The sequence below is a fragment of the Electrona antarctica genome (assembly GCF_951216825.1).
Source record: "Electrona antarctica genome assembly, chromosome: 11".
Classification (NCBI taxonomy): domain Eukaryota; kingdom Metazoa; phylum Chordata; class Actinopteri; order Myctophiformes; family Myctophidae; genus Electrona; species Electrona antarctica.
The window spans coordinates 32,869,093-32,885,332 of record NC_136792.1 but is presented as its reverse complement, the minus strand read 5'-3'; the positions used below and the strand labels follow the sequence as shown (position 1 = coordinate 32,885,332).

At 44.1% G+C, this 16,240-nt stretch overlaps 1 protein-coding gene across 1 annotated transcript in view; it reads left to right on the top strand.

The window, feature by feature from the left end:
• Positions 1–16,240, top strand: part of arhgap42b (Rho GTPase activating protein 42b) — a 132,625-nt gene that overhangs the window by 19,179 nt on the left and 97,206 nt on the right. The window contains exon 3 of the mRNA XM_079515131.1: positions 14,878–14,939. Coding sequence (XP_079371257.1) covers positions 14,878–14,939 — 62 coding nt within the window. The remainder of the gene's footprint in view (positions 1–14,877; positions 14,940–16,240) is intronic.

The following is a 16,240-nucleotide window of genomic DNA, read 5'->3' as shown; positions in this document are numbered from 1 at the left end:
CCTACAACACTATTGCCCTAGGTAAATAAAAGAAATGAAAACATAGCTCACTATTATCCACAAATGGCTCAACTGTTGGAGAGGATGTTACTCTATTCATTACATGTCTTAAATTGACTAAGCCTTAAGGCTTAAAGGAATAAAGTAAAGCTTTTTGTTAAAAATTTGACCTCTTATTTAAGTTACTTTATACAATTTTGGAACTGAAATAGGGAACCATTTGGAACCAGAATCGATAACAAACACTCACAAAAATACTAACGATACCTGTTTGATTTATCATGCTTAGTTGCACGTTGTTGTCATGCACCAAAATATATAGCACATCTACAATTGCCGATCACAGCGTGACGCTTACGGTAACCCTTAGGTTTATGGTTAGAAATGGTTGTTTCTTTCTAAATATGACATTCATAAAGTGTGTGTGTGTGTAGGTATTGTTACCTAAAAGTGTTTCATTCACACCTTCAAGGTGTTTATGTCATTACCTCTATGACAAGTTTGGTGGTGGTGTTGTTCTCAGTCTCAGTGATATTTGTCCCAGCAGGTAATCCTACCGGCTGGTGTTACGGCACCTGTCGGCAGGGAATGTTGGGCAGGAGTAGTAGGATGAAGGCTCTTGGGATACAACGGCAGTGAAAATGAGAGAACAGCCAGCACATAATAAATGTCCTTTTCACATATATTTATTTACCTTTCCACGGACAGAGCAATGGATGCGTCTCCCTCGGCGTTATGTCAAGGCAACAGGAAGAAGTGAGGAAGTGAGGGAGGCGGCATTGAAGGAGAGGAACTGCCACGCCGGCAATGGACCCTGCTGAACGCCTACGAACTGGGGGCGGACGTTTCAAATCATCCATGACGAAGTGGGACCTGACGGACAAAGCAGCATGCGAGTGTGAGGAGCCAGAGCAGACCGCTGACCATATCATCACCATCTGTCCCCTGTATAAACCACCCTCGGAGGCCGGCCTATTCGATGTGGGACCTGAGACGAGGGCGTGGCTGTACGCTACTGAGCTGGACATCTGATAATGGACATCTGATGACGAAAGAAGAAGGAAGTGGGGTATAAATATGTGTTCGGGGGGCAGCGGTGGCCTAAGGGTTAGAGGAGTGCCCTTGTTGCCAAAAGGTTGCCGGTTTGATTCACCGGACGGGCAGGACAAATCTGGGTGGAGAAGTGATTGTCATCACTCACCCAACACCGCTGAAGTGCCCTTGAGCAAGGCACTGAACCCCCAACTGCTCCCCCTGGAGCTGCTTAGTGGCCAACAGTATAAGACTGTGGTTGTACTGGTCAGCTCCCAGGTTTTAATGTGTGTGTCTGTCTGTGTGTTTCTATGTGCAGGGCATTGCTGAAAATGAGCACCTGTGCTCAGCTACTTCCCTGGGTAAATAAAGAATAACAAAAAAACAAAAAGTGTAGGATGCAATCAAGTGAACACAGGTGCCATCTGTCATCGCCTTGCAAGCTAACAATGAGGACTCAATATTATTCATGGCGTACAACAGCAGTGACAACATATAAATGTTTGTGGGGGAGGAAGCCATTAGCATTAACGACTAAATTGGCGATGAAAAAGGGGTAATAAATACATACAAATAAATAGCATTTTGTACATGTAAGGTTTCCACCCGACATCGACGATATATTTCGTGCCATCGGCTGCGTGGAATGTATAATTAATGATATTGATTTGCTTATGATGCTACAGCCCGGTATTTTTTTCTTCCCTCTCTAACGCCTTTAAGAGATCAAAGGGACTAATTGTGATGGGTGTCAGGGATTAATGGAGGTGCGAGTCCTCTAGCCTCCCAGCGGGAATACCATTACTGTCGGGCAGAAACCTTGTATCGCAATGCAGCAGTCGGTTCTCAAACATTTATACAGTATAGGGGGTTCCAAATGGACCCTTACAGGTCTGTAACTCTGAGAGTGTCCTACAGGACCATTGGGTTGAATTTGTACACTCAGTTTTGGGGTTCCTTGAAATGTTAAAGGTTTGAGAACCACTGCTCTACACTATATAGGTATAGCATTCAGAGATTGTGGAACAGTCGTCTGGCTAATGTGAGACAATGTTTTCATAGACCCTAGTTGCTTGTTTCATCATGTAAAACCTGGCAACACTGCTGCTCATTATCCTCATGCAGCTCCAGGCAGAATCACAGTCCATCTGTGTGGCCTAAACTGGACGCCAGACACCTCCTCTTAGCACAGAGGAAATTCATCTGAATTCCTAATCAACAGTATTTTATTTTTTCTCACCACACAAAAGCTTGGTGTGCCCCTTGTGTGCAATCAAGGGGTTGACAAAAAGCCAATTATGGTTATTAGGAAAGTGCCGCTCCAAATCGGAACCTCGTTATAGGATCTAGCATGCTTGAATTTGAGGCGGTGTGTGTTTTTGTAAATTAATCGACCCAGTAGCAGATCTGCAAGCTCGAAACCCCCGGCACAAAGTGATGCGTTTGAAACCCCTGGCACAAAGTGATGCGTTTGAAACCCCCGGCACAAAGTGATGCGTTTGAAACCCCCGGCACAAAGTGATGCGTTTGAAACCCCTGGCACAAAGTGATGCGTTTGAAACCCCTGGCACAAAGTGATGCGTTTGAAACCCCTGGCACAAAGTGATGCGTTTGAAACCCCTGGCACAAAGTGATGCGTTTGAAACCCCTGGCACAAAGTGATGCGTTTGAAACCCCCGGCACAAAGTGATGCGTTTGAAACCCCTGGCACAAAGTGATGCGTTTGAAACCCCTGGCACAAAGTGATGCGTTTGAAACCCCCGGCCAGTGGTGGAAAAAGTACAAAAATATTTTACTTAAGTAGAAGTACTGATTCTCTACTTGACAATTACTTAAGTAAAAGTACAAAGTACCCATTAAGAAAGTTACTTAAGTAAAAGTAAAAAAGTACCTCAAATTAAATGTACTTAAGTACAAAAAGTACCCGGTGTAAAAATGTACTTAAGTATAAAAGTAAAAATTACAAAGTACAAGTACAAAGTACAAAATACAAAGTACCCGGTGTAAAAATGTACTTAAGTATAAAAGTAAAATTACAAAGTAAAAGTACAAAGTACAAAATACAAAGTACCCGGTGTAACAATGTACTTAAGTATAAAAGTAAAAATTACAAAGTACAAAATAAAAAGTACCCGGTGTAAAAATGTACTTAAGTATAAAAGTAAAAATTACAAAGTACAAAATACAAAATTATTTTCAAAATGAATACAAATAAATGAAGTCCTAAAATTGTCCTGTCAAAAGTGGCTTTATTCCAAAAAATGAAATGGCATACAAATAATTAAAATACAGAACCCCCAACAGCATACATCAATAACATACAGGACCAACATGCATAATTAATTAACACAAGAGCTCCATGTTGCGTTGCAAAACAGACGAAGCCCAGTTCCCCAGTGCTAGTTGAACCTCTGCATTCTTGTTTATGAAATGTGCAACTTTAATGCATTTGGGTTTGAATGGAACATGTCTCTGGACAAAGTGATGTCTCCAGACATCACTTTGAGAAACACTGCTGTACTATAATCACGAGCCGTGAATCCGTGAATCAAAAATTCAAACAAGAATTTGCCCACCCATTTCGTAATTAACGCGCAAATTAGGGGGGTCTGGCTCATGGACTAATAGTGCTCAGACCCAGCCAGCCAGCCAGCAATCCACACACACATAGTGCTCAGACCCAGCCAGCCAGCCAGCAAGCCACACACATAGTGCTCAGACCCAGCCAGCCAGCAATCCACACACATAGTGCTCAGACCCAGCCAGCCACACACATAGCTCCGTAAGGGAGTGGTTGCACCACTCCAAAAATCTTCAAAAAACTGAAGAGGCTACTGGAGATTGGAGAACCTGATTTGGACATGATCTGATGCAGGACAATGTCACTATGACAGAAAGAGAAGATGGGTCTGGCCACATTCATTCACCCCATAATCTCAGTGGAAATTGGGGAATATGTTGTGAAATAAAAAGTCAGAAAACTGGAATTTGGGAAAATGCCTTATTTTTTATTTCCCCATGCCCACACATCTGTGGTCTCTCTCTCTCTCCCCCCCCCCCCCCCCCCCCCCCCTCTCTGAACAGAACTATAACGACAAGTTGCGATGCGGCCCCTCCCCCTTCACACACACACACACACACATACACACACACACCCTATAATGTGCGTAGGCTACTGGCACCGTTCCTCATATCACGCAAGAGACGCCAGTCACGCCACACACCAGTATAGAAGAGAGATAGTCACTTGTGACTTACTCACTTAATGTTGTAACTTGTGGAGGCTATATTGTCTTCCATGAAAAATATTTCGATGCGATGTTAAACTCTGCATGGCTCATTTCCATGCGTCACAGTCAGGGACCCGGCTGACGATTTGGTGGTCCACTGCCTGGTTACCCTTTCTACTGCATATAACAGCGCTGCATGATCTCCTGCAGATCGGCTATTTTGCCGTTTGTGAGGACGCACACATGGGCGCGCGTTGTTATAAAATTGTTATTATGATAGCCGGCTTGGCTTTTTTGGCACATTTTATGCCCCCCTCGGCGTGCGTATTGTGCGTGCGTGAGAAATGAGAGGTGTGGCGTGGTGCGTGGTAAAAGGTCAAATTGCGTGACTCTCACTCTCAAAGCGTGAGACTTGGCAGCCCTGCGTTCATCCATGTTGAATGCGTGTGACAACGTGTGTGTGCGTCTTGCCGTCTTCAAGCAGGCCAGGCAGCAGAACACAACTCCGCCCCCCTATTATCTGAGAGTGGAGCGCAGCCCTGTTGTTCTGTTCTCAACTGCGCATTATTTAATTTGTAGCGAGTAACGAGGTGTCAGATTTTAAATATAGCGGATTAAAAGTACGATTTTTTCCTTGTAAATGTAACGAAGTAAAAGTAAAAATACAGCAAAAGAAAAGTAGTCAATAAAAGTACAAATTCTCCAAACTTGTACTTAAGTAAAGTAACGAAGTATTTGTACTTCGTTTTTTTCCACCACTGCCCCCGGCACAAAGTGATGCGTTTGAAACCCCCGGCACAAAGTGATGCGTTTGAAACCCCCGGCACAAAGTGATGCGTTTCGAGCTTGACAATCTGCTCCTTTTGCCACTTTTCTTTTTTTGAGTGGTGTAAACCACTCTTACAACTGGCTTTGTTAGTCTGTGCAGAAAAAAATGAGCATGGTTGCTATGTTCACCCTGTTCACCCGGGTGTGATTTTTGAGTGGTGTAAACCACTCCTACAACTGGCTTTGTTAGTCTGTGCAGAAAAAATGAGCATGGTTGCTATGTTCACCCTGTTCACCCGGGTGTGATTTCATTACGTCAGACATGATTTAATTACGTCAGACAGGCTATATAAGACCTTACACCACTCAGTTCACACGGGTGTGATTTTTTTTTTGAATCCTGAAAAGTAGCAGTTTTAGACATATGAGGTTTCACTGTCTATAATACAGGTTTGTAACCGCTTAAAAACCTATACTTGGTAAACTAGACATGAGCTGTCTCTGTACTTGGACAGTTTTCTTTCTGTCTACCAAATCTCTTTGCTAGAAATAGCCAATCTACTACACATAGAAGCTCACAGTCACAAGGCATCACGTTGTAAGCTTAGGTCGCCTTCACACCACAAAGCTTTACTGCGATTAAAACGAATCCTGCTGCACATTGTCGGAAAGTGCGCTTCGTTTGGCAGGTGTGAATCCTAATGCGCATCAAAGAACCGCATTCTACTCTGCCAAAAAACGGGGGTTTCGCTTCGCTTCCAATCGCATTTGATTTCGATTCGGTGCAGGTGGGAATGCAATCCGCAGCAAATAAAGGAAATTAAGGTAAACACAGTTGGAGAAGGGATATACATTTTACGCAGCACAAAGATGTCCCGTTTAACCGGGGATAGACGTGGGCAAATAAGGAGACTGAAGCCCTCATTGAAATATGAGGACGAGTACATTAATCAATTGCTTTAGGAAACACATAAAAAACACTGTAGTGTACAGAATATTCAGTCCGTCTGCGCGTGTTGATATCATGTTGATAAACTTGTAAACGGAGGTCGGATTCATTTTGTGCTGCTGTCTGCACTGTGCCTCCACATGCCCAAAATAGTGCATGTGCGTGTGCAAGCGTGAGAGAGAGAGACGTCTAGTCCCTGACACACGTTACCCTAATTTTACGTCCTAACTATTACTCGAAGTATTATTTTAACACCATAGATTTCACTGTGTAATTTAGGAATGGAACACATTGATGAAGTTCCCTGCTGCGTTTCCAATTGCTGCGGATGACAGCGCAGTGTGAAGGCAAACCGCAGGAAATAAATATGCAAGAATCCCACCTTCTCTGCCCATTCGCATCGAGTCTACCGAAGTATTAGGTGTGAATGCGACCTTATACAGTAGATCTGCTATTTTTGAGAAGAAATATACACAGGTTTAATGTTTGTCTTTAGTTCAATGTTTGTTTTGTAAACGCATTGACAATGAAGGGAAAATGTACCATATTGGCTCTTTATTGTTAATGGCGTTTAATGTTTGTGTTTGCACCGTTTGTTTTTACATCACATAATCAACATGAGTTAGACTTTTATATATTTGTGCCCCTCACTTCACACGGGTGTGATTTTTGTATAGCATGTTCCCCCCAGTATATGGATGCTGGGGTTCATGTAGTTAATACAATATACAGAAACTGTACATACGTGTACTGTAGATTTCATCATCGGCAACGCTAGTATTCGCTCACCACCCGGCATCCAGCCGGCCCTGCCGGGCAAGTTAAACGGCGGAGACTGCCGGCTATGGCAGAGCGGGCTGTGACAACAGAGCCGCAGGCATCTGTCTGTAGGCATTTCATTGAGTGTCTAATTCGAGGCAGCGGGGAATTCATTTGGAGCGGCTTTAATTAGGAGCTCTGTGGAAAACAAACAGCTGAAGGAAAGTCTGGCGATCTGTCTCGGCCATCTTCTACAATCTACAGTATGTGCAACAACCTTTGTGATAGTTGTCTCTGCTGTGATTCAAGTGCTGGATTTCAAGGTGTTCAATATTAGGGCTGCAACTATCGGCTGATTCTGATTCTATCCATTGCTTTTTCGATTAACCGCGAGGAGTATGCATTTTTTGGCTACGTTTAAATTATATCATTGCTGTTGGGCAGAAAGTTGAAACCTTATCTCTGTATTTTAACTGTCTGTGTTTTTTCATAAATTAACGCCATACTTGATCATACAACAGCATCACACAAAAGCATCAAAAGCAGCAGATCTGCAAGCTTGAAATGTGGCACGATGCGTTTTGAGCGTTCATGAGGATGCATACAGCAAAATAAGTAAAAATGCACAGTTATAGTGCAGTAGAGAAAAAAAAAAGACTCCTCCGAGCTTTAGGTCTCCACTTGGTCAGATGGGTTATTGTGGGCCATCGATGTTGAATTCAACCCTTATAGAGGTGAGTGGAATCTGTAGAGGTTGAGGGGGGATTAAAGTTGATTGGTGCAATTGTTTGGCGCTATTTATAGGCCAATGTGAAAAGGGTGGCATTTCTTCCTCGGCCACGTGCATGCAACGTTTCACAGCAATCAAATCATGGTTTGAGGCATTTTGTTCAAAGCAAATCACTTCAGCAAACTTCAGCTGGCAATTTTAGCCAATCAGGATGGAATAGGAAAAACGTAGGCTACAGGTCCATCTTGATCCCATGATGTTCGGACAAAATCTGTAGGATAGGAAAAAGTGAGCATTCATGCACACACACACACACACACACACACACATGGATGCACACACACACACACATGGATGCACAGGGGCAAAAACAGTCTTGGTCACGCCTTTGTCATGGCGGAGACATGGCAGTGGCAAACCGAAATGTTTTTAGTTGTGTTTTAAAATAAATAAGAGAGGCAGCAGACCGGCAGTTTACTAGGAGTTTGTTTCCAGATATGTGGTGCATAAATGCTGCTTCCCCACGTTTATTTCTTGTTTTATTCAACGTTGGGTGAAACAGAATGCAGGCCATGCCTCAATAAAATAGAAAGGGGAAAAAAAAAAAACAGGTAATAGCTTGTTGAAATCAATCTAGTGAAAGTGAGCTTTTCGGTATGACATCGCCACACTCTTGTCACCCCACTTTGATGGCACCCAAGTCCTCCTCATCACCCGTAACATCAGGGATTCCATATGTGCCGGTAGACGGGTTCACCTGACCTTCTATCGATTCCACTCTATGACTTCCCTGCGGTGACATTCACATTCCAGCCCGAATCAATGGCGCCGCAAGATTGATGTGTCTGTAGAATTCTTTTTTAATTTTTTCGAAAAGTTCCAGGGCTCCTTCTTTCGTTCGAAGGTCACCTGGGGGGGGTGGGGGAGCTAGCCGGACGAGTCACACAAGCTCAATATCTGGAGCTAAAGAGCTGAAGAAGAAGAAAAAAACAATACGGTGAAGAAAGGGCAACACACCGCTGGCCTGCAGCTGGAGGCTTGAAAGTACTTCCAATAAGAAAGGCCCTCCTTTGCGTTGTCAGGCCCCAAATTCATCAATTATTTTGCATGAACGCATCGCTACTGCTCGGTCTTGCTCTGCCGGGCGGAAAAATGATATATAAGAATATCTCTTCATCTTTTTTTTTTGTCCCCCAACAGAAGCCAAATTTCCATGGAGGTGTAATGGAGAGTGATTCTGTTGGGGCGATTCATCAGATATGTGGCAGCTCTCGCCTTTTCCATTTTACTTGGTGAATGATATGCAAGCTTTGTAACCCCCTCTCTGACTCACATTTCCTTTCCGCGGCGGCTAATCTTGTCCCATCAGCGGCTACCAGCTGTGCCCTTTACCCCCTGCCAGGTTGTGCCTCTGTTGATAAAGGAGCCACCGGCGTTAAAAGGGAGGTCCACCGCACCGACTGGCCCCACCCCCTCGCGGCGGGATCACTGGCACAAAGTCATTGCTCCCTGCCTCTCTGAAAAGCACTGGTGCGTAAACGGACACAGTGTGTGAGAGGATGATGCATGTGCATTGTTGCTGTCGGGTGGAAACCTCATGTCAAAAATAAAAAATATATATATACGTATTATTTTAGATATTGTTTTGGTCTTTTTTTGGCTATTGATTGTGTAATATTGATTGTTTGACAGGTAATGGGGAGTGACACCCAGGGGATCGGGACTCGAACCCATGATACGCTGTCAGGCTGGATTAAAATTATCGGTGGCTGGACATCCACGCCAGCCATCCGGGCCCGGATCTGCTATTTTTTATGCTTTTGTGTAGCACCGTAGTTTAATCAAGTAGGGCATGAATTCACCCAAAAATACACAAATAAATTACAATAATTATGGAGATATTCTAAGTTTGCTTTCGAGTTGCCCAAACTGCAAGTGCACATTTGAGTGAGGAGTCTGCTATTAACAACACGAGATAAAATAAGTAATTTTCTTTGTATTATTATTATAAATAGTATTCTCTGGTATCGGTATCGGCTGCCGCTAACACATACATTGTGTTATCGGGATAGGATCGGGATAGGATCGGGAACATCCCTAATTCTAACTGATGATATTCATTGTCACTGTTGGGCGTAAACCTTGTTTGTCTAAAATGTGTACTTTTCAGGGCAGGGGGAGGCGGGACACTGGATCCAGTGTAGTTAATAATGAATTATTTAGATGCAAGCTTTTGTTAATTTATTTTCCTTGATTCAGTATTTAGGAAATCCCCAGACAGACTTAGGGCCGATTCATACTCCTATTGTATTGCTGTTTCGGCGCTGTAGTGCCGAAATGATTTCGGCTCGTCAGAAATTTTCAGTAGCACCGAAGAGCCGACTTTAGGACGGTACCCGCCCCCCCGAACCTCAAATGATGTCACATTGTAGGCTCTACAGCGCCGAACCGACTTTTATTCGGCTCTAAAATAGGAGTATGAATCGGCCCTTAACCACTTTCAATTTAGAAAAAATATTTTTAAGAAGCAGGATCGGCTATTTTGTTTGCTTTTCTGTGACAGTATAGTATGACTGTAAAGTATGGCATTCATGTATATTACTATGGAACTATGGAGATACAAGTTTTCTGCCTTGGGGTTTCCCCCATGCCAGGCCGTGGCAGCGCCTGATAATGATGTTCGGGTTATTTGGCGAGCGGAGTGGTGGCTCGACTCGCTGCTAAATGGTGGGACACAGGGTTTGTCCCTGAGGGGTGCAGGGGGTTGATGTGGGGGAGGGGGGCTGGCCAACTGTGCCTGCCTTCTTATCGAGTCCTGTATTTAATGAAGCTGTGCAGCTAGACTGTGTGGGTCAGCCCATTGCCACACATAGGCCGGTTGTCACTGTATGCCCACTGCAATGGTCTGTCCTGCATAATGTAACGTAGCCTGCTGTAGTTTTAATGGACAGCTTTTATGAACATTATATCTCTGCTATCGGGCAGAAACAACCTAATTCCAAAATTCATTTTTCAGGAATTGAGAAAAAAAAAAATGGGTTCGGAATGATTCGAATGGCTCGAATGTCGAATTTATATCATTTTAATATAAAATATTGCAGCCTAATATGCAATAAAACGTTCTCTTTTCTTTCTCTATATGCGCCGGTCCTGAATCGGCTGTGGTTGGTGCTGAGAAATGCGCTCTCTTGTGAGATCAATTGAATGATTCATAATTATCTTAATTTTTGTATAATGTTTTAGTTTAGATGCAATTTGGAGAACAGAGACGCATCGCTCCAACGATGTGCACATCGTGCGGTGCGCTGCTGTGATAGAAGTTCTTACCTCGACATGAAAGGGGAAATAATCAAAGCAATAGCAATGCATTTGTTTTTGGTCTAAATCAAATTAAGGTAGGCTACAGTGTCACAGAGGGAGCTTTACCGCGAGAGACAAGAATCCATGCATTGTTTTTACATCGCGTTGTCGGTCGTCGAGTCTCACTGTAAACTGTCTGCCTTGAGTGCCTTCACGACCAGATGAATCACTGTTTCAGCTTGACCTGTTAACATTGTGTGATTAAACATGTGTGATTTATAGAGCGTCGCAGTCCCGCCCATTTTCCTCATAGACTTTTCAAAAAGTATTTATTTAAAGACATTTACACCGCGGACAAAGCCAACTCGAGTTGTGACAAATCATGACAATAAACACAATGTTTTGGGCTGCTCAAATAATTAGAAAGAATTCTGATTACAAATTATTTGATCGGCCCAAAACATTGTGTTTATTGTCATAATTTGTCACAACTCCAGTTGGCTTTGTCCGCGGCGTAAACATCTTTAAACTAGAAAAAGTGCCCTTCTGGGCACAGGTCTCCACCAGGAGGATAGGACTGTGTGAGATGTTTGGCAAAATGTTTAGGATTAATATAAACATGTTTTTGAGGCATTTTGTTCCAAAAACGTGTTTTGGTTGGTGGCGCTATAACAGGCCAATGTGAAAAGGGTGGGATATATTCCTCAGCCTAGTAAGAAAATGTGTGAAAGATTTCACGTAAATTGCATGCTGCGTTCATGATTTGAGGCTTTTGTTAAAAACGGGGCAATCTTGCAAACTGTGAAAGCTAATTATAGCCAATTAGGATGGAATATGAAATATCGGACAGATCCGACTTGAGCACATGACCATAGAGATAGTGTGTAACGATTTGTGAGATTTTTGGACAGAATCTGGAGGAGTAATATCAAAAAATGTGTTTTACAAAAGTCGGCCTCCTGTTGGCGCTATAAAAGGCAGATGCGGAAAATGCAGGTCAACGGTTTGTCCTTGGCCTCTAGGGAGTGTGCATGCAACGTTTCACGCAGATCGGTGCAGTTTTAGGTAAAAAATGTGAAAAGCTGCCTCATGGTGGCGCTATAACAGGCCATTCTGGAAAATGTGGGGCAGAGGTTCATCGTTGGCATCCAGGGAGTGTGTGTGCAAAGTTTGGCAACGACCGGGTTAACGGTGCCGGAGATTAGCTGGTAACAGACGGACGGAAGGACGGACACACACGGACACACACACACACACACACACACACACACGGACGGAGTGCAAAACATACTCTCTCCCCATGCCTTCGGCCTGGTGGAGACAATAAATACTTTTTGAAAAGTCTATGAGGAAAATGAACGGGGAATTCTTTTCCGTGTCTCTCGTCGTCATGAAAGGGGGCGGGACTGCGACGCTCTATACGGAGCAAGTTAAAGTTAAAACTGCCTAGCGACTCCTCCAAGGCTTCCGTGTCACTGTGGTCTGTGTTAACCCTCCCCATGGTGTTAACAACAGGCAGGCAGTGCGGAGCGGTGCGAGGCAGCTGATTTATTCTTCATTGTAGGCCAGTGTCGCGTGGCAAATATAACTAATCAAAGCTCACAACGCATTGCATCAACGACACATTTTAACTTTTAACTTGGCTCTCGTTTACCCACGGCACCGTCGTATGATTTTCCTACCATTGCTGTCATGGCTGTACCTTAAAGCTACCTGATTTATGGCAAAAGAAAAGGTTATGGAAAAACTCAAACTTAAATAATAATCACTATTATGGGTCCATAAAACACCTTTTCAGCTCTTTTGAATGCATTAATTGCATACACTATTCTGTGATATATTTTCTGCCTATTTGGGCCGAAACCGAATAGGCCGAAAATGCATTTTTAGCCATTTTCTGCCGAATATTTTCTGCATCCGAATATTCGGTGCATCACTACCACAAATTTCACACATACAGACCCCCAGGAAAATGTTCTAAATCTTATTAACATATCTTTTTTTTGCAAAAAGGGTGAAGTGTCCCTTTAGTTTAAATTATGTCAATCTCGCATCAGGGCCCGTGGGACATTCCCTCCGCCACTGCAGTGGGTGCCCCTCACTTCACAGAAGTGTGATTTTTCATAACTGCTATTGAACGCCCTATTTTGCGTGTCTTAAGTACCAGGTCTTATGACTTAACTTAAGACCTGGAGGCGTGGTCAATGCTGTTTGGCCACTCAGAATAGCCAAATGGCATTGATCACGCCTCCAGGTCTGACGTTAAGTAATAAGACCTGGTACTTAAGACACGCATAATAGGACCCTTCATGTCCAGGCGCGCCTGAGCCATGGAGCAAACGGAGCAGCTGCGGCACCATTTGAAATAGTGGTGTCGCAACGCGACACCACTATTTATCACCCCCCCCCCCCCCCCCCCCCCCCCCGGGCGCCGCCACGCTCGAAGCGCACGGTGCGCGAGTCGCGACAGCGAGAGAGAGAGAGAGAGAGAGAGAGAGAGAGAGGAGGAGAGGGTGTTTGTCTATGTGTGTGACAGTGTGAGCGCGGCACGCGCGGCGCGCGTGTAGTGCACGCGAGCGATGTCTCTACTGCTCTGATGCTGACGCTATTTCCGGTTACCTTTACGCACGGGGCGCACGGATTTGAATTTCTCCGGTCAGCCTGAATGTGTGTGTTGTTGTTGTCAACATGGCTCAGAAGAGAATGAGTGATTTATTTGGTGGGTCCAAGCCCAAATCAAGTCTAGTTAATGAACCCTTGGCCTTCATGGGCACCAGCAGCAGTGTTCAGCAGGGAACGAGTGCTAACGTTGTTGGAGGAGAAGGAGGACAATAATAAAAACAACAGCAGCAGCAGCAGCAGCAGCGCAAGCAGCAGTGTCCATCTCACGTAGCCTACATAATGACATTCTGGACACGTAACTCACGTTGGATATACAGTAAATGCCATGATGAGGGAATTAACCACCCCGGAGCGCAAGAGCACATTTGGGGTTTAAGGTAAAGCATTTACAATTTAACTATATTATTTCTCTAATAGTCACTATTGCAGTGAGAAATAATATAGTATTTACTAATTACTATGGCCGCCGTGCCAACTGAACTGCTGAATGCTGCTGCAATTTAATGTTAGATATTAGATTCTGACGGGGAGGGATCTATGATGAATGATGACGATACAACACCGGGGTCGCCGAGCCCAAGCGCGCTGCGCTGTCAGCTCGTCTGTTGTATAATAGGGCTATAATTTATATGTTTTGTTTTGATATCGGCGCCTTGCCAATGTCATGTGTAGCCTAAATAGGCCTATGCCTTTTTATGATGCATTTTGTCAGTTTGTTCATATAACTTGCGTGTGGAGAGGGAAAGTAAAAGCCACTTTTCCTTGTGAAAATGCGCGAAAACGCGCGTGCACGAGGCACATGCACGCGCATTTTTGCGCGCGCGCTACGCGCGCGCATGAGTCCAAATCTGTGCTCCCCCACCTGGAAACGAAGTTAGGCGCCCCTGTTCATGTCTTATACTTACCATTGAACCAATGGTAAGTATTAAAAAGCGATTCTGACAGAACCTCGTAACCCCATTTGCAAAAAGGGTGAAATGTCCCTTTAAACAAAAGAATGCATTGGAAACAAATCACACACGTGTGAAGTGAGGGGCACTATCATCATACATCATTCCGTGCTCAGCCAATGAAATCATCACATTCCGTGCTACAAACACACAACGCTGTGCATAGGAGGGGCTCAAAAAATCCTCAAAAATGGAGTTAGGTGGTTCCCGCCCGACAGCGACAATATACTGCATCTACCACATACAGCATCACATAAACATATCAGCGGGGGATTGATGGCGATGGCCCGGCCTGGGGGAACATCCAATGTTTACAGATTGACTCATTTACTCGGCTTCATCCTACTCCAGCTGCATGCAATAAACACCAGGCTAATTATGCACTACATTGATGCGGATCGATATTTAATAGTGGTGCACATGTTGACCTCTTGTGCAGGAATGCTCACTTATTTACCTTTGCTATGCATATTCATTATCTATCGTTCGCAGTCATATTACCGGTAATAATCATATTTTTGTCTGTATTTGTTTCAGCCCAGTCATTCAAAGAATTCTCCCAACTCTTGAGCACAGTGGAAGAAGAGAGAAGGCGCCTGGTAAGAACAAAGACGTTTTTCCGTTGCATTCTTCTTCCAGTGATGCTTTGGCTGTGTTGTAATCATCCTCGTTGTTGTAATCATCCTCGTTGTTGTAATCATCCTCGTTGTTGTAATCATCCTCGTTGTTGTAATCATCCTCGTTGTTGTAATCATCCTCGTTGTTGTAATCATCCTCGTTGCTGCGATAACGGGCCGACTATGTTGTAATCATCCTCGTTGCTGCGATAACGGGCCGACTATGTTGTAATCATCCTCGTTGCTGCGATAACGGGCCGACTATGTTGTAATCATCCTCGTTGCTGCGTTAACGGGCCGACTGTCTTGTATTAAAAGTATTCTTTTGAAGCTCAAGTGAAGAAAAGTGTATGGAAATAGTTTGGACAAGCGGTTCTCAACCTTTTCTCGATCTTGGAAGTCTTGGAAAGGTTTGCGGCCCACCCACCCATCTGTCCATCATCCATCCATCAAATGTCCTAATGTTGGAAAATAATCGATGATCGGCCAGTGTAAAAAAAGTAAGAAGAACACAGGCGACCGTAGCATGCCACCATTGCCCATAGCATTCCATTGTAGGGACATTACCCAGCGGCCCCCAGAGGCAAGCGTGATCCAAACGTGTCACAAAGTAGCCGCGGAAAACATCTCATGTCTCATAAGTTATTAAAACCGCCCTACAAGCAGTGGCATATCTACAATAAGGCGAGGCCAGGCAGCCGCCTGGCCAAATCCATTTCCGCAAACACCAGACCTGAGAACTATTAGTGAGAGCGCAACCCTCAAAATGTAATTCCTGGAAACGCTACTGCCTATGAGATCTCGTGGACGTTCTACATTTACTGGTTCTAGATCCCACCAGTGTGTTGCAGGGACAGAGAAAGGTCGATGATAAAGTCGATTTTCTCCTGATTTGTCTCTCTGAGAAAGATCTTAGGAATATTGTGTGGCGTGTGATGATTGGGTCCAATATTTTGTTCAGTGACCATGGAGATAAATAAAGTTTCAGAAGCTCTGTTCACGTTCACTCTTCCATTGGAGATAATAGACTGGAAATAAACCAGGGATGGCATTTTTAATTGTAATTTTATTTTGTCTTCGTCGCTGGTGTGGACAAAGTGTCGGTGTGATGAATCTGGCCTCTTCGCTCCACACACACACACACACACACACACTTAACTTGAGGAGCTTTTGAACTGTATGTTTGAGGAAGATATAATGCAGAACCTGGATGTGATAAGGTTCAGGGTGGCCTGCGTCCCCTCAAACGACAGCAGGCACTAGCTGTTTAACCCATTCAGGAC